This window comes from Somniosus microcephalus, chromosome 8 (assembly GCF_052327205.1).
Source record: "Somniosus microcephalus isolate GS21.2 chromosome 8, FLI_Smic_1.0, whole genome shotgun sequence".
Taxonomy (NCBI): Eukaryota; Metazoa; Chordata; class Chondrichthyes; order Squaliformes; family Somniosidae; genus Somniosus; species Somniosus microcephalus.
In genome coordinates, this window is record NC_140994.1 from 133,808,136 (window position 1) to 133,832,506 (window position 24,371).

General features: G+C 50.8%; 1 protein-coding gene across 2 annotated transcripts in view; it reads right to left on the minus strand.

Moving 5' to 3' along the window:
• LOC147113805 (dihydropyrimidinase-related protein 3-like) overlaps positions 1–13,956 on the minus strand; it is a 485,445-nt gene extending 471,489 nt beyond the window's left edge. Inside the window, exon 1 of one of the 2 annotated variants that reach the window (XM_085995141.1) lies at positions 13,289–13,956. In XM_085995141.1, coding sequence (XP_085851267.1) covers positions 13,289–13,642 — 354 coding nt within the window. In that variant the 5' untranslated portion in view covers positions 13,643–13,956. The remainder of the gene's footprint in view (positions 1–13,288) is intronic. The other variant, XM_085995142.1, reaches the window with a different exon arrangement.
• Positions 13,957–24,371: the final 10,415 nt, after the last annotated feature.

Below are 24,371 nucleotides of genomic sequence, written 5' to 3' on the forward strand. Positions count from 1 at the left end.
AGAAACAGACGACGGCTCTAAATGAAGTGTGAAATGCACTGGCAGAGTGAAGTTCCTTGGTGCTGACTCTGGTTTCCTGAAATGGGATGGCATTCCATTCAGCAGCAGTTCTGTTTTATTTATAGTAACATGGCAGAACAAAGTAGACTGACTTCATCTTGATCCTTGGCAGAGAATCAATATTTTATGTGTTTTCCATACATATTTCAGTGCAGTGCTGAGGGAGTGCTGCACTGTCAGAGGTGACACCTATTGGAACAAAGGTTAAACTGTGGCCCCATCTGCCCTCTCAGGTAGACTTAAAAGATCTTGTGACACTCTTCAAATCAGAGTAGGAGAGTTCTCCCAGCGTCCTGGTCAACATTAATCTCTCAACCAATATCACAAAGAAACATAGGGCTGTTGAGGCTGCCGCGGAACACGAATAGAGGCCGAACCGATCTGAGGAACACATGGCTTTTATTACATTCTCTTGAGAGATGGCTACTCCAGCTCTTCTCTCTGCTAAGCCCGAAAAAAGAATGAGGGCGACGCCCGCGCTTTTGAGTACACACTGAGGGCGATGCCCGCTACTTTGTCATGCCTTAAAGGCAGCATGCTTCTTAAAGGCAAGGTGCCCGATTTATTGTCCACGGACGGAAACGTGGATTGCGCCCGTTTAGGTGGCGATCCGCCACACAGCTCCCCCCAGAATCCGCTTAGGAGGTGTGGACGAGACAGTGCGGCGGTCTGATGGGCCGGCCGGAGCGGCTCTTGTAGGACGCCGGTGGATGTGGAATGGCCGGGCGTGGAGCAGCCAGGTGTACTGGCTTGAGGGCAGGTCGGCCGCGTGGCGGTGGACGAGCTACTGGGACCTGCTCACCGGGCTCCGAGTGTGCTGGCTTGAGTCGGTCAACCGACACTTTTTCAGTCCTGTCGCCCACTTGTAGGTCGAAAAATTTGTCCCCAGCCTGTAGCACTTTGTAGGGCCCGTCGTACGGGGGTTGAAGGGGTCCGCGGTGGGCGTCGTGCCGGACGAAAACGAACCGTGCCTGGTGCAGGCTTAGCGGGATGTGTGAGGTGGATTCGCCGTGCCGGGCAATGGGCACCGGGGTGAACTGTAGCGCCGGTGAGGCGAAGTCGTGGCGTTGCTGGTCGGCTGACCAGGGTGTCGTGGCGGTGGGCAGGAACTCGCCGGGTACGCGCAGCGGCTAGCCGTACACGAGCTCTGCTGCCAATGCGTGGAGGTCTTCTTTAACCGCGGAGCGCAGGCCGAGGAGGACCCACAGGAGTCGGTCGGTCCAGGCGCTGTCCTGGAGGCTGGCTCGAAGAGATGCCTTCAAGGATCTGTGGAACCGCTCACACAGTCCGTTGGCTTGGGGGTGGTACGCTGTGGTGCGGTGAATGGTCACCCCGAGATTGCGTGCGATGGCAGTCCAGAGTTCAGAGGTAAATTGCGGACCTCTGTCCGACGTCATGTCGGAGGGGACGCCGAACCGTGCGACCCAGGTGCTGACGAAGGCTCTGGCGATGTCGGCGGTGGTGGTAGAGGTCAGTGGAATTGCCTCGGGCCAGCGCGTGGTGCGGTCGACGATCATCAGCAAGTGTGTGTGGCCTTGCAACGGCGGCAGGGGCCCGACGATGTCCACGTGGATGTGGTCGAATTTACGTGAAGGGACGGTGAACTCCTCGAGGGGTGCTTTCGTGTGTTGCTGCACCTTGGCCCGTTGGCAGGCTAGGCAGGAGTTGGCCCAAGTACGCACATCCTTGCGAAGGCTGCGCCAGACAAAGCGGTTGGCTACCAATTTGATGGATGCGCGGGCGCCGGGGTGGGAGAGGTTGTGGAGAATCTCGAATACCCGGCGGCGCCAGGACGCTGGGACGATGGGCCGAGGTTGAGATAGGGATATGTCGCACTTGACCGTGACTGCGGTCGGGCCGCAGGCGACGTCGGCCAGGCGTAGCCCTGGTAGTTTGGTAGGTGTGCAGAGCAGATCAGAGTCCGTGAGCTGGTCTGCTGCGAGTTGAGCGTAGTCGACTGCCAGGTGTGCGGCATGGATGGTGGGGCGGGAGAGGCAGTCGGCTACCACGTTGTCTCGGCCGGAGACGTGTTGGATGTCCGTGGTGAACTCGGACACTGCCGCGAGCTGGCGCTGCTGCCTGGCGGACCAGGGGTCGGTTGTCTTTGCCATTGCGAATGTCAGGGGTTTGTGGTCGACAAACGCAGTGAAGGGGTGGCCCTCCAGCAAAAACCGAAAATGGCGGACCGCCAGGTACAGCGCGAGGAGCTCGCGGTCAAAGGTGCTGTACTTGACTTCCGGGGGGCGTAGTTGGCGGCTGAAGAAGGCAAGTGGTTGCCAGGCGCCGTCGACCCACTACTCGTACACGGCGCCGACCGTATGGTCGGAGGAGCCCGTGGTGAGCGCTACTCTGGCATTGGGCCGTGGGTGCGCAAGCAGGGTGGCGTCGGCGAGCGCGGTCTTGGTGGAGTTGAAGGCGGCTGATAAGTCTGCTGTCCATTCGACCGCCATCTTGCCGCTCCTGCCCCGGAGGGCTTCATACAGGGGCCTCATGAGGGACGCCGCTTTGGGGATGAAGCGGTTGTAGAAATTCACCATCCCGAGGAACTCCTGGAGTCCTTTGATGGTGGTGGGGCGGGGAAATTGCTGGACGGCCTGCACCTTGGTGGGCAGGGGAATGGCCCCAGCATGGGTGATGTGGTGGCCGAGGAAGTCGATCTTGTCCAGGCCGAACTGGCACTTGGCTGGGCTGAGGATGAGCCCGTGGTCGCTGAGGCGCTCCGAACAGGATGCGAAGGTGTTTGAGGTGTTCCTGCTTGGAGGAACTGGCTACCAGGATGTCGTCCAGGTAGACGAACAGGAACTTCAGGTCCCGAAGGACCGAGTCCATGAGCCGTTGGAATGCCTGGGCCGCATTTTTGAGGCCAAAGGGCATCCGCAGGAACTCAAAAAGCCCGAAGGGGGTGATTACGGCCGTCTTGGGGACGTCCGCGGGGTGGACGGGGACTTGGTGGTAGCCGCGCACCAGGTCGACTTTGGAAAAGACTGAGCGGCCGGCCAGTCTAGCCGAGAAGTCCTGAATGTGCGGCACGGGGTACCGATCAGGGGTGGTGGCATCGTTGAGGCGGCGGTAATCCCCGCAGGGGCGCCAACCCCCGCCTGGTTTGGGGGCGATGTGGCGTGGGGAGGCCCAGGGACTGTTGGAGCGGTGGATGATGCCGAGCTGTTCCATTGTGGCAAACTCGGTCCGCGCGATCTCCAGTTTGGCCGGGTCCAGCCTGCGGGCGTGGGCGTACACTGGGGGGCCTGTGGTGGGGATGAAGTGTTCCACCCCGTGTTTGGTGACCTCCGCGGAGAAGGTCGGGTTGGTGAGGGCCGGGAATTCGGCCAGGAGTGCCGAGTAGTCATCCGTGGCCCGGGCGTGGCACTGTGACGCCATGTCGGCGGGTTGACAGGGGGCCATGGCGCCCAGGATGGGGGACATGGTGTTCATGTCCACGAGGCGGTGTCAAGGGATGTCTACCAGTAGGCCGTGGGCGCACAGGAAGTCTGCGCCGATGAGAGGGGAGAGTACCTTGGCAGTGATGAACTGCCATCGGTAGCGGTGACCAGTGAGGTCGAGGGTGACTGTGCGGGTGCCGTACATTCGGATATCCGAGCCGTTAGCGGCAGCCAGCGCCTGTCCTCGTTCGCCCTTTTGGATGTCGAGGGCGGAGGCCGGGATGATGCTGTGCTGAGCTCCAGTGTCGCACAGGAACCGGCAGCCGGTTTTGTCATCAGTGACGTACAGCAGGGAGCCCGCGTGGCCCACGGCCATCGCGGGGGCTGGTACGGGGGCGGACTAGAAGGAGCAGGGAGGTGTGCACCGTTGTGCCCTGGCGCCGAACTGTGCGTGGTAGTAACAGTAGCCCGGGTTTGTGGGGCGCGAAGGCCCCATGGGCCCCGTGGCTGGGCCTTGTGGCCGCATGGTGGCCGGTGAGGGGCGCGCTCAGGCTGTGGCTGCCAGGTCCGGAGCGACGTCGCGGCTGGAGTGAGCGGACAGCAGCTTGTCGGCCTCATCGGCCAGGGCTTCTAGGTCCGTGAGGCCGGACGCCACGATCGCTGGGCGGATGCTGGGAGGTAGCTGGCGGATGAACAGCGTGTGGAAGAGGGACCCGGGCGGGCTCTCGTCGGTGAGTGAGAGCATGTGGGAGAGGAGGTCTGACGGTGAGGCGTCACCGAGGCCTGGAAGGTCGAGGAGGCGGCAGTTTCGCTGGTATGTCGAGGTCGTAAATTTTTTAAGGAGCACGGCCTTAAGATGTGCATACTTGCCCTCCTCTGGTGAGTTCTGCAGCGCTATCCAGACCTTCGTGACTGTGGAGCTACCAAGTGATGCGACGAGGTAGTCATACTTCGTCCCATCTGTGGTGATGTGTCGCAGCCGGAATCGGGACTCAGCTTGGAGGAACCAGGCTTCGGGCTGGTTTTCCCAAAACTCCGGCAGTTTCACGGAAACTGCGTTCGTGTCCGCCATTGCAGTGCTCGGAATACGTTCTGAGCGTCGGGGTCACCAATGTTGAGGCTGCCGCGGAACACGAATAGAGGCCGAACCGATCTGAGGAACACATGGCTTTTATTACATTCTCTTGAGAGATGGCTGCTCCAGCTCTTCTCTCTGCTAAACCCGAAAAAAGAATGAGGGCAACGCCCGCGCTTTTGAGTACACACTGAGGGCGACGCCCGCTCCTTTGTCATGCCTTAAAGGCAGCATGCTTCTTAAAGGCAAGGTGCCCGATTTATTGTCCACGGACGGAAAAGTGGATTGCGCCCGTTTAGGTGGCGATCCGCCACAGGGCTAGAAATTGCGTAGTGCCCCGTTTGGGGTGATAACTTTTGCACAAGGTTCGGTGCAGCACTGCCAGTTTTACAGGCTCCTTCCCTCCCTAAACGAGAAGGGCCAGCACTACATTGAAGGAATCCTCAGGCTGTGTCTACTGGGCGATGGTACCTGCAATATGCGCATTGCAGCCCCAAGCACTCTAAGAGAGTGCAGGGCTAAGCAATCGCGGGGTACAAAAAAAATCAAAACACACCAGAATGGCGGCATAAATACATTTTGCCCTACTTGACCACCACTGCCTTTAAATAGCGCTCCCCAAGTGGCCAGCCGAGGTGACAACGCCTCCTGCAGCTGCAGTTGTTGACACCCGGCGATGCTGCAGGGGGCGGGAGCGAATATCATTTCCAGGGCACTAATGGGGCGCTGCGCACCAGATGACGTTGTAATCTTCAGGGCACAAGAGAACGAGGCAGTAAGTCTTAGCGCCAGCGCAAATCCACCAGGGAAGTTCACACGCGGTGGTGATTTTGCTGTGCCCAGTCGGTAACCCCTTTTTTCTACTCACTTATCTCATTGTTGTTTGTGGGGCCTTGTTGTGTTAAATTGGCTGCCACATTTGCCTACATTACAGCAGTGACTGTATCTCAAAAGTACATAATTGGCTGTGACATGATTTGTGATGACCCACCTTGGACATATATCGGCTGTTCCTTCATCACTGGGTCAAAATCCTGGAACTCCCTACCTAACAGCACTGTGGGAGCCCCTTCACCACACAGACTGCAGCGGTTCAAGCAGAAGACTCAAGGCCAACTAGGGATAGGCAATAAATGCTGGCCTTGCCCATATCACAAGAATTAATATAAAACATGGACGTGAAAGGCACTATAAAAATGCAAGTTCTTTCTTTACACTACTCACAGTAACCATTTTCTGATATTTACATTATTTATAGAATGGCTAGTGGCAGGTTTTGGACAGATTCTAATGGAAGTGTACTGTTTGCACCCAATTTCAAGAGGTGAGCTCACTAGGGGTTTCAGGTGTGGATTCAGACGTGTATGATTGGAGTAGAAAGTGTATGTATAGTAACAGTTAAAGGGATGGGAGCAATGAAAAGGAAATTTCACAATAGAATGACAAAAATACCTCGAAGACTTTCGAGAGCCTCAAAAAGGTATCTCCATCCATTAGTAGTCTTTGCCAAAGTTGAAGAGGCAAAGGACTAAAGAGAGGCAGGCAGAATGAAGGCAAAGGAAGCCCAAGGTGCTGGCATGTATCTGCCAGTAAGTGATGGAGCAGCTCAGAACTGATGCCATGTTTGATGGCAGCTGAAGTGCAGGTGGCACTGCATAAGGTGGTTTGAGGAGGGTGGTTGCCGTTCCACTGCATGGCGCTATCCCTATAGCTCATCATTGCAGAATGCCTGAAGGGAAATGGAGCCAATATTGAGGTTTCAGTTGACCATTACTGTCCCTATGCTGTACGTTAGCTACTGGTCTTCTTGCAGCAGATGGGATCATTCTCTCTGCCGAACTGGCCCCCAAGAAGGACAGTTTCCCATGGCCATTGTCAGGCCGGTGTGCCAGGGCCTGTACAAATGGTTGACACCTTGACAGGTGAAGCCAATTGGGTTCATGGGGGTAGCCATTCCTCCTGGGCAGTAGTGCAAAACTGGCAGTATTATACTGGCCCGTTATACGTGCTGCTCAATATTCAGTTCCAGTGCAATGAACAGAATTCAATATCGGACAGGTGTATAACGGACGAACAATGCAATACCACCTGTTTAATGCTACCGGCCAAGAGGAATTTCTACCTCATGCTCTCTCTTGATCACCCTGTCATTCTTTGTTTAATGCAGTGCCACTGTACGAATTACATATTGGAGTTCAATATCCGCGGGGTTCTCCCGTTTGTCCACTGTAACTTTCTCCAGGGGTTTTTGTGGGTCTTCCATTGAAGTTATGGTGAATGATCGGAACAACCCGCTGTGGAGGATTAGCCCCATTGTGATTGGGGTACTTCTGAGGAAACATTCATTAGGACAGTTAATCAGGCACTTACACATCTTAGTGGTACCAATGGGTTTGTGCCCACTTCCTTCAGGAACAAGAGCCTCCACTTACACAAATCATCTGCCAAAGTGAGGTATGTTCACTCTCTGCAGATGCAAGCACTGGCAATTGGGCACAGAGCAGTGCTTGTGAAATCTGATCTGTTTGATATCCTTCCATATGTCCTCTCTTCTTCCAAACATGTCAGATAGAAGGATTCCCAATACAGCCAGTAATAATGGGGCTGAGGCTGGAGCTGGGGCTGGGACCAAAAATTAAATCATTTAGAACAACTGGTACAAAGGCTCATGAGAACCTTAGTGCCACCAGAGGGAAAAAGCACAAAACAAGACATGAAGAAAAATGGTTAAGAAATCAATAGAATAGACTTAAAACAGCTTGAGTCAGTTGGCATCACTTTCACCTTGGAATCAGAAAGTTGTGGGTTCATGCCCCAGCACATAACCTAGGCTGACACTTGAGTGCAGTACTGAGGATGTGCGGCTTTGTCAGATATGCTGCCTTTCAAATGAGACACTAAACCAATGCCCCATCCGCCTTGTTCAAGCGGACGTAAAAAGTCCAATGACATTTTTTCCAAAGAAGAACAGGGGGTTTGCCCCATTGTCCTGACCAACATTCTTCCCTCAACCAATACCCTCAAAACCGATTAACTGGTTATTCATCTCATTGCTGCTGGTGGGACCTTGCTGTGCGTATATTGGCTGCCGCGTTTGCAACAGTGATGACAGCTCAAAAGTAATTTATTGGTTGTGAAGTTTTGGGACATCCTAAGGACATGATAGATGCTATATAACTTTTCTTTAAAGTGGCCTTTCATTTATCTCCAGTATACTTACCGCAATCTGGCAACCCTAGAAGCCAATTTTAAATGGGCCTATTGGAGGTAGCTACTTCCACCATTGCTGGTCCCACCCACCAGCAAATGGACCTGTGCACAAAGTGGCTGGAGTTGCAGCAGAATGGAACTCCCTCTCGTTCTCCAATACTAGTTGCCTGTTACACTGCAGTATCGGAAAACTCAGCCGAGTGAGCAACAGATCCAGTCACCCAGAATGTGTTGCTTTAACTTTTGCCCTGTTAATAAATACATTAGGGTAGAATTTCTGGCCAGGCTCTCCTGATCTTCGACCGTAACTTCAATGGATGATCCTCGGAAGCCACGGTGTAATAGCCTAAAGAGTGTTTGTGCCATTCCTCCGGGGTTTCCGTAGATCTTCCATCAAAGTTACAGCAGACAATCGAACGGGAGAAATCGTCTTGGAAATTAATGTCGATCAGTTTTATTGATCAGCCGCTCCCCTCCCCCAACTCCCTTGACTTCTTTTGAATCAAATGACTACCTGGTGCATTTGGAGCACTGTCCCCCTCCCACGGAAACTCAAAAGATTGCACCTCAAGAACACTGAATGGATGGCAGTAAATTACCATGCAGGAATACAATTATCCATTTAGCATCTATATGAGCCTTCTTTTATAGCAGAAGCTGGTACAACATATGATTGTAGCAACACAATAAAGAAAATAGGAGCTGTCAGAGTAAAATAAAACCTACAATATTTTTGCTCTATCAGAAAATGTAATTCATTTAAAACAAACTGAAATCTTTTTTTAGAGAAAATGTCATGGTCTTTTTATAAAGCCCATGGTAGAACAAATCCAAAGTTTGAAAGGGACACTCCTCCCTGGTTGAATCAAACAAGCACTGCTTTGTGTCGTCTGTGAATGAAGCTTTGCACTTACTTAAGAAAATAGTGTCTCATTGTTCATACACTTAGCACTGTGCTACGGTAGCCTTCTCTTACATGTGCAAAACTGTTGAGGGAATGATAGGAGCAGGGCAAAGCACTTCAAGAATATTAATCTCCCTGCCTGCCTCCAATCCTGCTACCATCACCCTTTGCCCCTCGGGTCCATCAACAAAACCCTTTCTAACTCCCTACTTCCTCTCCTTTGGTCCTCCACACTCCACAACACCACTTGGACCTGTTCAACAGCTCCCCTGCCTTTTTGTTTCAACACCCTTGTCCCCACCAAGTCATACGAGCCATCATACAAGAGGTAGGTACCAAATATTCTAAGTCATGGTCGACGTGATCATCTGAACTAGTCAATCATCTATATGGGTCGGAAAGGAATTTTCCAGATTCCACCCCCCCCCCCGCCCCCACAATTGGCATTGGGTTTTTGATCTATTTTTTTGCCTCTCCCAGGAGATGACACAGCACCTAAGGGGCAAAGAGTCTCTTCATGTGATGCAAATAGCATCACAAATGTACTGGACAGGCTAGATGGACCAGCTGGTCTTTTCCTGCGCTACACTTTTGTATCTATCTATGTTAAATTCCTCATGAACTCCCACTCCAGCTGTTCCCTTGCTGAAACTCTCACCTCTGCAACACCAACAACAACTTTCATTATACAAAACCTTTAATGTGGAAAATGTCTCAAAGGACTTCAGGTAATGGCACCTCGTCATGTTGGAAGAATTAGATGGTATGACCAAAAACTTGATTAAAAAGCTTTTGAGAATGCTTTTGAAGATGGAAAGTGTAGAAGAGGCAGAAAGGTTCAGTACAGCCAAGATGGCTGAAGACACTGCCCCAATGGTGGGCAACAGGTGAGCAGGATGAACAAAAGAATTGCAGCACCAAAAGGTGCGTAAAGAACCGTAATACGGGAGGTGGTTTCAAAAACAGAACAGGGAAAGGTACTGGAGGATTTCAAAATGAGGATAAGGATTTTAAAGTGAATGTGTTGGGGGACAGCAGGTTAGTGAGGACAAGGGTGATGGGCGAGTGTGGGACAGGATACAGACAGTTGAGTTTTGGACAAGTTGAAAGGTGGAAGATGGGAGGTCAGCAAGGAAGACATTGGAGAAATCAAGTCTAGAGGTAACAAAAGCATGAATAATGGTTTCAGCAGTGGAGGGGTTAAAGTAGGGACAGAGGCAAGCACTGTTGCAGAAGTGAAAATAAGGGATTTAGATGATAGACAGGATGACAGAGTTGAAGCTCCAATAGCAACTCCTCAGATAGTGAAGCAGTCCGTGTCTGCATGCAGCAGGACCTGGACATCATTCAGCTGGGCTGATAAGTGGCAAGTAAAATTCACACCACACAAGTGCCAGGCAATGCCTATCTCCAACAAGAGAGAGTCTAACAACCAATGTTCCCCCTAGTTTGTTTTAGGTGCACAGTCTCCTTCTCTGCGAGGTGACTGTGGAGGATGGGGCAACTCGCTGGGGCAGAGATCACCTGGTACAAGAGGTAGGCACCGTATAACATTAATCAGGGTCAGCGTGGTCTCCAGGAGTAGTGCTGATCAGCTAGGAGGGTGGGAGAGGATGTTCCCAGATTTTTTTCCCCCCTAATTGACGAGGTTTTAATTTGTTTTTTCACCTCTCCCAGGAGATTACATTGGTCTGGGTGGGGGAGGGAGTGTATATAAAATGCCCGGCATTGCCAGGACAATTTTGGGCCGCGCGGTCTCCCTGCCCATGTCTGTCCCCTCTCTCTCTCTCCCTCTCTCTCCCCCTCTCCTCTCCTCTCCCTCCCTCCTGTCCCTCCCCCTCTCTCTGTCCCTCCCTCCCATCTCCCTGCGTAACGCGTCAGGCCCGGTGCCGTTGTGATACCGGCAGTGCGGGGCCTAGTGGTTGAGGGCCGGCCGGGATCTTGGGCAGAGACGGACCCGAGCTGAGCTCCCCAGGGGATTGCGCGGTTGACGGCCGGCAGCTGCAGCTCGCCCGCTCGTTGCGTGTCTCGGGCCTAGCGCTTGAGGCCCGGCCGGGCTCTCGGGGCGAGACAGACCCGAGCTGAGCTCCCCCGCGGGTGGCGTGGTTGACGGGCGGCCGCTGCGGATGACCCGCCTGCTGTGTGTAAACTCACCTGCCGCTCCCGGAGTCGCAATGTGGGGGTTTGTTTGGCTGGTGCTGTCCCTGTGGGGATGAAAAAAATGGCGGCGAAGTTTAGGGAGACTGGAGGATTAGGTCCCGCCCATGATGCACTGATTGGTCAACCATCAGGTCACTGAACTGTAGGATTGGTCAAGCAGCACGTCACTCAACGCTAATGAGAGGTAGGATTGGTCAACCGGGAGTGAGTGGACTTTTGAGGATTTTTGAACGTTTTTTGTATACTGTCCGAACAATTTTTGTCTGACCAAAAAGTAAATATGCCTATGAGAGTCCCCTAATGATAAGCTTTCTTTTGATATAACATATGTGTAGGTACGCTCTATAACTTTTGATTGTATAGCCGGACAGACAGAAAGACGGAAAGATGGAAAGACAGATGGAAAGAGAGACGGATGTCCTTCTCCCTGACTCTGCAACCTCTTCCAGTCCCACATGGCAATGCACAGCCTCTACATCTCAGACTCTGGTCTCCTTTGCATCCCCTCTGCTGTGTGGTAGTGGCTTTGGTGAACTCAACCCTATACCCTGGAACTCTCCCCTCTGCCCTCATATCCTTCTGCATCTTTGGAACATTGGAATATTAGGAACAGGAATAGCCCATTCAGCTCCGCCATTCAATTAGATGATGGCTGATCTTCATGGCTGATCTTCAAAAGCCCCCTCCAAACCGAGCTCTCTGACCATGTCTACAGTTGCCTTCCCTAATTCTTCTTCTGCTGCTCAGCATCCATTTTCACCTTCATAAAGCACACAGGGACATTTACTATGTTGAAAGCACTATGTAAATTAAAGTTTTTGCGGCCGTAATCTTTCAACATATAAAACACAGAAGCAAGATAGAAAAATTGACTTCCATTTTTGAAAAAAAATTGAGGTGTTTAATTTACATTTCAGAAATTCAGGGACAGCAGGGTCAAAACCCATACTGGCAAGATCAATAAAACAGACAGATGACAACCAGGCGAGAAGGACACTCTACTGAATCCGTCATTTTGCTAGTCTTAGCCTGACTTCCAGCACAAACCACTAGTGACATGCTGTCGGCGTAAAGCGTCACCAATATGTTGGACAGGCTGCAGTACCTAAACAGGAGACCTGTTGATGAAAAGTGTGGTTTGCGATTCCTTCTCTTCCCCCTCCCAATACACTCGAAGCAGCGATTGCCAGAATAAGAGGGTCGCTGCAGAACTAAGCACGAAATTCACTTCCAGAATGGTTCTAATAGTCATGTTAGAATCTGGAAGCAATTTAAATAATTCACCAGGGTACGTTTAACCAGTACAGAAAATCGCTTGTAAATGTAAAACAAACATATAGTTTGTGTGCCTAGCAATTCGGGCATTAAATATGTAACTAAGAGAGGCACGGTGCATGGCCAAATACAATATAAATTATTGCTTAATTCTTATCAATGGACCTTCGAGGGGTCTGCCCACAGCAAGTCACACTTTCGTTCCGGCAGCTGCAGTGAATGGCAGAGTGCGGCAGCCCCGGTTCCAAGAGGTTACTCGACAGCACCGCATTTCACTACCGCAGTGCAATTCCAGCCTGCCGCCACACCGTGGCTCTACTTCCTTTCCCTATTCCCCACCGTCTCACCTGTGAGCCCAAACCACACACTGAGGGCCAAAGAGCTGCCAGTGCGTCAAACAACCTCTGCACCACAACCTCTGCTCAGCTTATCAACACCAACGTGTAACAAGTAACCTTTCTTTGTGTGTGCGGGGAGGGGGGGGGGGGGGGGGGGCGGGGAGAGAACCTCTGCAATTACAGCAGTAAAAAAAACACCAGTATTTTCTGATTATTTTAAAGGAATTTCTAAACAGTTCTCCAGACTGCAGAATTAACTAAGACAGCATTAATCAATGCAGCTTTAACCAATGCAGAATTAACCAAATTATTCATTCATTTTTGATGGGGGTCGTTAATTTCTGACTTTTTAAAACATTCCTTTTATTCCATCTTTCTCACAGGACATGTCTCTAAATCTCTGGCCTCTCGCCCAGAATGATTAATGCTATCGCGTCTAGTCATTGAAGTTCGGTGCCCTCAGATGACTCTCTGTATCGCCGGGTGGTTGCCATTGGACAGCGATACGCCTCCTCTGATCGGGTTACCAGATCCCTGGCTCCCAGACTGGACCAGACTGAACGAGATGCCACCTGTCTGCAACACGTCACCTCGTTATTATCGATCCGTTCCCGTATCAAATCATCCACCATTAATAACAAAATGTCAATTCCCCCCCCAAAAAATCCTTATGTCTCAAATCTTCATCAAAAGCATTTGAGATATCATTTCATATCAACAATATTGTTGTACAGTTGCAATTATCAGCAGTTTATTTAACAAAAAAGAAACCCACAGATGAAATGTAATTTTAAAAAAAAGTTTAACTAGTATTCCCCCCCCCCCCCCGTTATATTTTACTCTGTGAGATGTAGCTGGTCAAAGCAGACAGAAAGAGGGCGATTACCTGCAGGTCATCCCGGTTTTGGAGCCTCTCCTTGCCGCTGGCAGTGGTGATTAGCATCCCTGGCTTGTCGGCTCTCTCCGCCGTCTCTGAGCTCTCGCTCGCCACACTGGCCGTGTCGCTCGAAGCCTCGGTGTCCCGGGACGAATCGTGCTGGCCGGCGCTCCTCGAGCTCCGGGAACTGCTGCGGCCAACGCTGAGCGCATCGAAATCCAAAGTCTTGCTTTCGTAGGCTCCTTCCACCGAGCAGAACATGCCCCCGTACTTCTGCCGGGAGACCTGAGCGGCGGTGCCCGGCCTGGCCAGATAGACCGGCAGGTCATCTTCCTTGTCCCAGGTCCTCCTGCCCTCGGCCATTGATCTAGGTGGGGTGATGGAAGATGGGTGGGTGGGGGGTGTGGGTGAGAAGAAGCAGACAGAGGTATTGGGAAGTCAGAAGCTGGTGGAGTGAGCCGCTAGTGGCAGACTGCTCCTGAAATCCCTTGACACGGAAGTGATAACGCGTGAGCCCCGCACACTGACTGCATTTTAAAGTACAGTTACCCCCTGTTTGCCTGGGCTTTTACAGGAGACCGTCCGTCAACGAGCAATTACAGGCGCCATCCCATCAGATTGGCTGCGGACAGTCGCCACCGAGAGGCCAAGACTGATGTGACATTTGGGGGAAAGCGCCCACACCTTAAACCACTGAGCGAACGGCCAGCTCACAACAGGCAACTTGCCGCACTCTAAAAGGAAAGATGAATGCATTTTTTAAAAATTACCCTCTTACAGCATTCAATGACAAGATTTACACACTAGCGCAATCACTCCTTAGAGGGGAAGGGGGGGAACAAACTGTGTTTCCATACTGTCACGCAAGGACGATGCTTTAGAATCCGATTTACTTTTGAAATAGCGGTGGGTTGCTGCTGCTGACTCACATAATACAACGCAGGTCCCCTTTCTGCACCGTTGTGTCCTGCAGTTAATAGTGATGTCGGAGTCTGAAGTATCCTAGTCCAGACTGGTAAGATCACACAGCTCTTTCGCTCAGGATAGAAAACACAAAGTCCATCATTATCAGGAACGATGGTTATGCAGGGCTATGGGGACAGAGCAGGGGGAGCCGGCACAGGCACGATGGGCCGAATGGCCTCCTTCTGTGCTGTATGATCCTGTGTATATGTTGTACGTGTAAAATATTAAAGAACGAAACGGCAAGTGCGATCTCTACACACTGATTTAGACAATGGGCGTGTAAGATTGCGGTAAAACAAATCTTGAAACATATTTTGTTTCAAACGAAACCCGTTTGTTTCCGGTGCTGCTGCGAGCAGCTCCCCCTCCCAACTCCCTTTATATTGAAATCTTGCCGGTCGTGCCATTTTATCAGGCACGAAGGTATTTAATAGAAGATACTTTGCAGGTTACCCCCCACGCCACCACCCCCCCCCCCCCCCCAAAGTCGGGAGACCAGCAAGTGCTTTTAGATCGCAGTTTTTATTCACAGAGGTCCCCCGCTGACAGTGCTGGTCAGAAATATCAGAAGAAGATTTCCTGTCAATCCGAAAGACACACACATTAACTTCCAATCGGGTTCTTTTAAAACAAAAATTAACATCTAAGTTAGCGGGACTGCCCCGGGATGTGCTTGATATCAATCGGTTGGCTTCAGTTATAGTTCCAAAACTGACCACAAGTTAGATACCATGGTTTGGTAGCACAACACCGTGTATTCTCTTCACTGATGACTCAAAGGAGATTGTTTCCAATATTTAAATATAAGCGTTTATTTAAAAAAACTGCTTTTAAACAATAAAAACGCACTCCTCATTTTACCAATTGTTTTCATCCCCAAAACCTGAAGGTTAATCATTTTCCTTGCGGTCCATTCCAGCCCTGTACCAATGGATTTGTTTTATTTTAAGACCAGTCTCACTTTTATCATGTGAGGGACCACCGCCTCGCTCCCAATGCATTCGGGCCCATTTATTTCTCGTTAGGACATCGTTATTCACCGGGCTTCAGGGAGAGACGCAAATTTGCATTCCAATTGCACAAACCTTGCCATTTCCCTCTGTCGTGCGCAAGATGCCGCGCTCCCAAAGGGAACTGTCCGTTCAGCACCCTCATCGATCCGTCTGACTCACCAAGCACGCCACCCGATCACAGGCAAAACCAATTGACCATTTAATGACTGCCGCGGAAGCACCAGTAGCCGCAACGGTACTCACTCAATGCAAAGACTACTGGCAAATCCACATGCTTTCCAGCTCCCTCAGTCAGTTCTGACCCATTGCCGTGTTGTTTAGGTCTTGCTTCTCTCTGGATTAGGCAAAAAAAAGCACTAAGCGTCATCATTAATATTTGGTGCTCGACAAAGCCACTCTTACTGGGAACTCATTTTACCGAGGGGTTGAACTCCTTTACTGATTATAAGGCAAATTCCTACAGGATCAGGGCAAGTAAATAAGTCTGTTGTGATATATCCTACATTACAACATTGACCACACTTCCTAAGTACTTCATTGTCTGTAAAGCACGTTGGGACGTCCTGAGGTTATGAAAGGCACTATATGAATACAAGTCTTTCTTTTAATGTGAGGTTTGTAATATTAAAACCTTATCGAGAATCGTGACCTAAAGCCTAATTTCGCCCTTTATATCCCAAAATCAATATCCTATAAAGGGCTCCATTGGAAACCGAGCTTGTGTTGCAGTACTCCTACCCATTTATTCCAGATTAAACTGAAGTTTTGGAAATTCTCTACCTGATTTGTCTTAAACCGCAGTCATTTCAAAAAATCATATCTGGGTATCAACCCGTTAATTCTTTCAGTTGCAATGAACATCATCAACAAGTTAAAGATTAAGAAATATGGCTCAACAGCTGATTCAGCCATTGCTGTTCAGTCTTATCTGCTTTCTGGCCCATCCTCTGTCATTTGCACAGGAATACTAGATGGCCCAGACATGGTATCACCCTGAAAGAGTAAACATATAATCAGGCAACAGAGAAGGAGACAATTCAGCCCATCCAGCCAGTGCCAGCTCTTTGAAAGAGCTATCCAATTAGTTCAACTCCCCTGCCCTTTCCCTATAGCCTTGCATTTTTTTCCTTTTCAAGTATTTATCCAATTCCCTTTTGAAAGTTACTACTGAATCTGCTTCCACTGCCCTTTTAGACTGTCCATTCCAGATCATAAGAAATAGGATCAGGAGTAAGCCATTTGGCCCCTCGAGCCTACTTCACCATTCAATAAGATCATGGCTGCTCTGATCTTGGCCTCAACTTCATAGCAACTTGCTGCATAAAAAAAGTTCTCCATCTCTCCTCTAGTTTTCCCCAATTACCTTAAATCCACGTCCTTTGGTTGACAGCCCATCCACCAGTGGAAACAGTTTCTCCTTATTTACGCTATAAAAAACCCTAATAATTTTTAGCACTTCCATTAAATCTCCCCTTAACCTTCTCTGCTCTAAGGGGGGCAATCCCTGCTTCTGTAGTCACTCCACGAGCATCACTTGTTCCTATTCCAGCCATACCAATGCTGCTGAGCATTCCCTCAGATTGTGCACTGATCTGTTTGGGACCAGAGCTCTTGGATTGGTTAGGTCCGAATGCTATTGCAGCAGCATGTGTGACATTCATAAGAAGTACTCCTTTTCTTCTTAGAGCTTGTAACACCAAAGGGTCTTCTTCAGAAGCCTTTGGAGTTGCAACACACTGCAGACTATCATGACTGCACTGTAGACTTCTCCATAGTCATCGTGAAACCCCTTGCAAGGTTTCTTTGCACTTCTGAAATATCTCTTAAACAATCCTGCTCAGACAACAATCTCCTTTTATATGCTGGCTCTGTAAGGTCAGAACCCCTGGATACTGCATCACAGGTATGAACAGTGTTGCTCTTATGGGTAGCAGGCACTTGTTCTTCATCTGCCAACATCTGCTCCTCCTCTCCTGCAATTCACCCAGAGCTTGCTTACTCCTAAAGCCCACTATCTACATTTTCCAGAGGGTGTGCAACTGTGCTGGTGCTTGGCAAAGTGTATGAGAGAACACAGTGTACTTGGTTGATTAGGGGCAGAATCTGTGGACTTCAGTCTTTTCTTGCAGGCCTACATAAATAGAAGAGGAACAGATGTCAAAATACTGGTTCCAAGAAGCACCTTCAAGTAGTGCTTGCATTGCAATATACTGTAGCTGGTATTTTTGATTGAAGTTATGGAGCCAGAGTCATTGGTTCAAATACTACGATAATAAAGTGTGCTAACACCAGATAAAATGAGTCTGAAAGCTGCCAATCCTACCCCTACCTCAGGTTCAGCGTATGCTTGTGTGCCAGTGACTGAGTAGGGGACAAGATAATACGAACATAGTGGGTACCAGCCTGAGGTTGGTGGCAGGCCTTTGGCTTCACTCTTCCCCACTTCTTTGAAGCTGTCACACCCTATGATGTCTATTGTGACTTCCTCAAATGAACCAAGGATAGGTAGTGTTTGGGACCCCCTCCAGTTCTGCAATGCTCTCTCTTACTTTGAGCCACCTTGTTCTGTGATCAGAGAAGTACTCTTATAAGTGCCCTGATGCAGCTCTCCACTCTTCAGCCTTAGGAACAGCGGCCAGCTGGGATGCTGGCAGAGGCCTGTGGATGGATGCTTGGGTGGGACACGATGTCGAGACAGGGCTGGCGATGGTTGTGGTGTTTCTGTAGAGCCAGGAACAAAATTAATAAAACATTTTCTGTGACCGTTTCCTGATCAAAACCCCAGTCCACATGGGCCGAGTGTTCCTAACCATGTCATTAGGACACTGATTTGATGGGAAAGAGGCCCACCGCTAAGTCAGGCAGGTGCTTCAGCCGGCAAGTGGTAGGCCCCTTTCTAAATGCCATCAGCCTCTTTGCCAGCGTTAATGAGGCAGTAAGGCTACCGACTCCATTTTGATACCGTTAGTGCCCCAACAATGTCAGGCAATGTAAATCACAATTGGCTCCATGGAGTGGAGAAAGTGAGGTACAGTAAACTCTCTCTTATTCGGCACCTACGGGACCAGGATGGTGCCGGTTGATGAAAAATTATGGATAACAGAGAGGTGTACCTACTAAGGCAATTTTTAACACAAGCAAAAATAACAACCACTGACTAACTTGGCCACCGTGGGAGACTCGGACTCAGCAAAACGAGTGCTGGATGGATTCGGCAAGATTACCGGTTATCCATTTTGCTGGTTATTAATGTATTCCGGATGATTAAGGGGCGTTTAAACAAGAGTTTACTGTATGTGCAATAATCCTGGAGCTGGGAGAGCAGAGGGGCCTGAGAAATAGAGCTGGAAAAGATTTTTCAGATAAAGTGGAACAAGTCTGTGAAGAGAATTAAATAGGATGAGAACCTAGAAGACATTTGGCAGGGGCCCAAGGAGTCAGTGGGGCCTGGCCAGGATTATATAGAACTAGCTGAAGTGCCCGGCGGTGCCGAGGCTTTTTCGAGGGCATGTTGTTGTTGGAAGAGAGAGAGAGAGAGCGACTGGGGGGAAGAGAGAGAGCAACTGGGGGGAAGAGAGAGAGCGACTGGGGGGAAGAGATGGAGGGGAGGGGAGGGGGGAGGGAGGGGAGGGGGAGGGGAAGGGAGGGCGGGGGGGAGGGGAAGGGGAGGGGGAGGGCGGGGAAGGGAGGGAGGGGGAGGGCGGGGAAGGGAGGGCGGGGGGTGGGGAGGGGGGAAGGAAGGGAGGGAGGGGGGGAAGGGCGGGCAGGGGAGGGGAAGGGAGGGCGGGGGGGAGGGGAGGGAGGGGAAGGGAGGGCGGGGAAGGGAGGGGGAGGGAGGAGGGGGAGGGAGGGCGGGGGGAGGAAGGGAGGGAGGGGGGGAAGGGAGGGCAGGGGGGGAGGGAGGGCGGGGGGGAAGGGCGGGGGAGGGGAGTGGGGGGTGGAGGGCGGGGGGGAGGGAGGGGAGGGAGGGCGGCGGGCGCCCCCCCCGAGGGTCGCGACCCCCCCGAGGGTCGCGCCCCCCCGGAGGTGAAGACCGCCGATTGCGCGCGCAGCAGGAGCTGAGACGCGGCGTCTCTCTCGGCCGGCGGGCCCGGTTGCCAGGGCAACCGTGACGCTGACCAAGCCAGAGAGAGACGCCGCGTCTCAGCTGCTCCTGCTGCGCGCGCGCCCCCCCCCCCCGAGGGTCGCGGCCCACCCCGAGGGTCGCGGCCCCCGAGGGTCGCGCCCCCCCCCCCCCCCCCCGAGGGTCGCGGCCGCCCCCCCCTCCCCCCGAGGTGAAGACCGCCGATTGCGCCCGTTGCCAGGGTAACGCTGGACGCTCAGCAAGCCCCGGCAGAGAGAGACGTCTCAGCTCCTGCTGCGCGCGCACCCTAGCGGCGCCGGCTGAGGCTCGGCCCTCCAGCCTTCGAGTGGGGCCGGGAGGTGCCTAGCTCGGGCGTGGGTGCGGAGGAGACGCCGAGGCTTCTAGGCCTACCTGGAAAAACGGGGAAAGGTAGGAAAATTAATGAGATTAGATAAGTTAATTACTTTCTAAATCATTTTTTTAAAAAACAATATGTGTTTTAAAAGCAACGTTTTTTTTTAAGACGCAGAAAGCGGGAAAAAGAAAGGAAAAGTTTGGAATCAAGATGGCGGCGACTCACCTCGGTTCAGAACGATAAAGCCCGGCCACACGTGCACCGATTGGCCCGGCGGCACACGCCAGCAACCCGGCGTACGATTGGTCGAGCTCGAGGTCACTCTGTCGCTAATGAGCGGATAATGAGATGCTAATGAGCGGAATGTTGAAGGTTTTTAGGATACCGCGGGCGCAATTTTAGCCCGGCCGAAACGTAAATACGCTTAAAACCGTCTCGGAAGCGTAAGCTTTCTTTGGAGGTAACGTGCGCGTAGGTACGCCCTGTAACTTTCGAGTGCATACCCGCAACGCACACGTGATGACAGACAGATAGACAGATAGACAGAATGACAGAAGTACTGATTTATATATATAGACTAGCTGAAGTGCCCGGCGGTGCCGAGGCTTTTTCGAGGGAATGTTGTTGTTGGAAGAGAGAGAGAGAGCGACTGGGGGGAAGAGAGAGCGACTGGGGGAAGAGAGAGAGCGACTGGGGGGAAGAGAGAGAGCAATGGGGGGAAGAGAGAGAGCGACTGGGGGGAAGAGAGAGAGCGACTGGGGGGAAGAGAGGGGGAGGGAGGGGAGGGGGAGGGGAGGGAGGGGAGGGGGAGGGGAGGGAGGGGGGAGGGCGGGGAAGGGAGGGCGGGGGGGAGGGGAGGGGAAGGGAGGGGGAGGGGAGGGGGGAGGAAGGGAGGGGGGAAGGGAGGGCAGGGGGAGGGGAAGGGAGGGCGGGGGGAGGGGAAGGGAGGGCGGGGGGGAGGGCGGGGAAGGGAGGGAGGGGGGAGGGCGGGGAAGGGAGGGAAGGGGGAGGGGGAGGGCGGGGAAGGAGGAAGGGGGGGTGGAGGGCAGGGGGGGAAGGGAGGGGGAGGGCGGGGGGGAAAAGGGGGGGAAAGGGAGTGGAAGGAGGGCGGGGGTCGCCCCCCCCCGAGGGTCGCCCCCCCCGAGGGTCGCCCCCCGAGGTGAAGACCGCCGATTGTGCGCGCCCCCCGCCCCCCGAGGGTCGCCCCCCCCGAGGTGAAGACCGCCGATTGCGCGCGCAGCAGGAGCTGAGACGCGGCGTCTCTCTCGGCCGGCGGGCCCGGTTGCCAGGGTAACCGTGACGCTGACCAAGCCAGAGAGAGAGACTCCGCGTCTCAGCTGCTCCTGCTGAGCGCGCGGCCCCCCACCCCCCGCCCGAGGGTCGCGGCCCCCCCCCGCCCCCCCCCGAGGGTCGCGGGCCCCCCCCCCAGGTGAAGACCGCCGATTGCGGCTGTGGGAGACGTGGGCCCGGTTGCCAGGGTAACGCTGGACGCTCAGCAAGCCCCGCCCCCCGGCCAGCCAGAGAGAGACGTCGCGTCTCAGCTCCTGCTGCGCGCGCACCCTAGCGGCGCTGGGCTGAGGCTCGGCCCTCCAGCCTTCGAGGGGGGCCGGGAGGTGCCTAGCTCGGGCGTGGGTGCGGAGGAGACGCCGAGGCTTCTAGGCCTACCAGGAAAAACGGGGAAAGGTAGGAAAATTAATGAGATTAGATAAGTTAATTACTTTCTAAATCATTTTTTAAAAAACAATATGTGTTTTAAAAGCAACGTTTTTTTTTAAGACGCAGAAAGCGGGAAAAAGAAAGGAAAAGTTTGGAATCAAGATGGCGGCGACTCACCTCGGTTCAGAACGATAAAGCCCGGCCACACACGCACCGATTGGCCCGGCGGCACGCTTCAAAAATACTTCATTGGCTGTAAAGCGCTTTGAGGCGTTTTGAGATTATGAAAGGCGCTATATAACTCCAAGTTCTTTCTTTTTTTTCATTGGGCTGCATACCAGCTGTTAAATGTTCAAAGGCTGTTACTCCAATTGCAGATCACTTACTGCAATACTGATGTATTTATGTTAGCTTTTAGGTATTCCTCCTTATTTACCCACCCCCTAATTGTTCAGTTTATTATAAATCTGCTGTCTAGCCTTAGATTTATCAAAGATATGTCAATTTTTTTTAACCTATGGTTATTCAGGGGAGTACTACACACGTGGACATGCATTCTGATGACCACAGGGGGGTGGGGCGGTTTTATCTGTGCTCTGAGTGTAGAAAAATCATAAATCAATTGATAAAGAACACATTTACAATTTCATTACACCTAGTGCACTGAGGAAATGTTCCTTCCGTATAATCACTTTCTTCGAGTGAACCTGTTGACAACCCTGGTCATTACTGATTTTTCAGCTGGTCACCATTCAACATCACACATATAACAACTTCATGTGTTGAGTGCCAACTGTAATGTTTTATTCTTTTTCCCGGAGGGAACAGGCACAGGGGGTCAGTGTTGGGGGAAAGTGAAACACACTTGCATGTTTCGGCAAGTGTTTCCAAGTCATTTTTGACTTATGTTCGGGGCAACGTAATAAAAGGGGAGAGCATGATAAGGGAGAACATGAAGGGATTAGGAGAGAAGCCCAAAAAACAATTAGGAAGGCAAAGAGGAACTATGAAATTAAATGATCAAGGAACATAAAACCAAATAGTAAAATATTCTACAGGCAAATATATAAAAAAAGGAAGGTTGGGATGGGAATAGGGCCATTAAGGGATGGAGAGGATAATACCACAGGCAGCAATAGAGAGATGGCAGAATATTAAATAATGACTTTGCTTCAGTATTTACCAGGGAGATAGAACAGGTGCCAATGACATTGGATGATGAGATTAGTAATGAATTAACTGCAATTAAAATAAAACAAGGAGATATTACTAAATAAACTAATGAAACTCAAAGAGGATAAGACCCCTGGTCTGGATGGATTACATCCATGTATTTTAAAAGAATCAAGGGAAGAAATAGCAGAGGCATTACTACACATATTTAGTAATTTATTAGAAAAAGGTAGTGTGCCAGAGGACTGGCAGATAGCTAATGTAATACCTATATTTAAGAAGGGAGATAGAACATGTCCAGGGAACTATAGGCCAGTCAGCTTAACATCAGTGGTAGGAAAAATAGTGGAATCCATACTAAAGGAGAAAATAGAAGAACATCTAGAAATGAAAAATCTAATAATAAATAGTCAGCATGGATTTCAAAAGGGAAAGTCTAACTTGACCAACCTCATTGAATTTTTTGAAGAGGTAACAGAGAGAGTAGACGAGGGTAATGCAGTAGATGTAATTTATCTAGATTTTCAAAAGGCCTTTGATAAGGCACCACATAATAGACTAATGAATACGGTCAGGGAGTGCGGAGTCAGGGGATAAGTAGCAGAATGGATAGATAGCTGGCTTCAAGACAGAAAGCAGAGAGTAGGGGTAAAGGGTAGGTTTTCAGAGTGGCAGATGTTGGGAAGTGGTGTTCCACAAGGATCAGTGCTGGGACCACTGTTGTTCAAAATTTACATTAATGATTTAGATCTTGGAATCAAAAACACAATTTCTAAATTTGCAGATGACACCAAATTGGGGGGGGATAGCCAATACTGAGGAGGACTGCAACAAATTAATAAACTTGCAGAATGGGCATATAATTGGCAAATGAAATTCAACACAGATAAATGTGAGGTTTACATTTTGGTAAGAAAAATAGGAAGGTCACATAATACTTGGAAAATAAGAATCTAAATGGGGTAGAGGAACAAAGGGATCGAGGAGTACAAGTACACAAATCACTAAAAGTATCGACACAGGTTAGCAAGGCCATAAAAAAAAGCCAACTAAGCACTAGGGTTTATTTCTAGAGGGATAGAATTAAAAGTAGTGAAGTTATGCCGAACTTGTATCGAACCTTGGTTAGACCACACTTGGAGTACTGTGTGCAATTCTGGTTGTCATATTATAAACAGGATATAGAGGCACTGGAGAGGGTGCAGCGAAGATTTACAAGGATGATACCAGAAATGCAAGGGTTCACCTATCAGGAAAGGAAGAACAGGCTGGGTCTCTTTTCTCTTGAAAATAGAAGGCCGAAGGGTGACCTACTAGAGGTCTTTAAAATCATGAAAGGTTTTGATAGAGTAGATACAGAGAGAATGTTTCCACTCGTGGGGAAGAGCAAAACTAGAGGCCATCAGTATAAGATAGTCACCAAAAAATCAAATAGGGAATTCAGAAGAAACTTCTTTATCCAGAGAGTGGTGAGAATTTGGAATTTGCTACCACAGGGAGTGTTTGAAGCAAATAGTATAGATGCATTTAAGGGGCGGTTAGATAAGCATATGAGGGAGAAAGGAATAGAGGATTATGCTGATAGGGTTAGATAAAGAAAGATGGGAGGAGGCTCGAGTGGAGCATAAACACCGGCATAGACTGGTTGGGCCAAATGACCTGTTTTTGTGCTGTATACCCTATGTAATCCTATGTAAGTGTCAGCTTGGCACAGTTGGTAGCACTCTCACTAGTGAATCACAAGGTTGTGGGTTCAAGTCCTACTACAGAAATGGGCACATAATCTAGGCTGACACTTCAGTGCAGCACTAAAGGAGTACTGCATTGCCAGAGGTATTGTCTGATGACATCTTTAAGCCTGCTCAA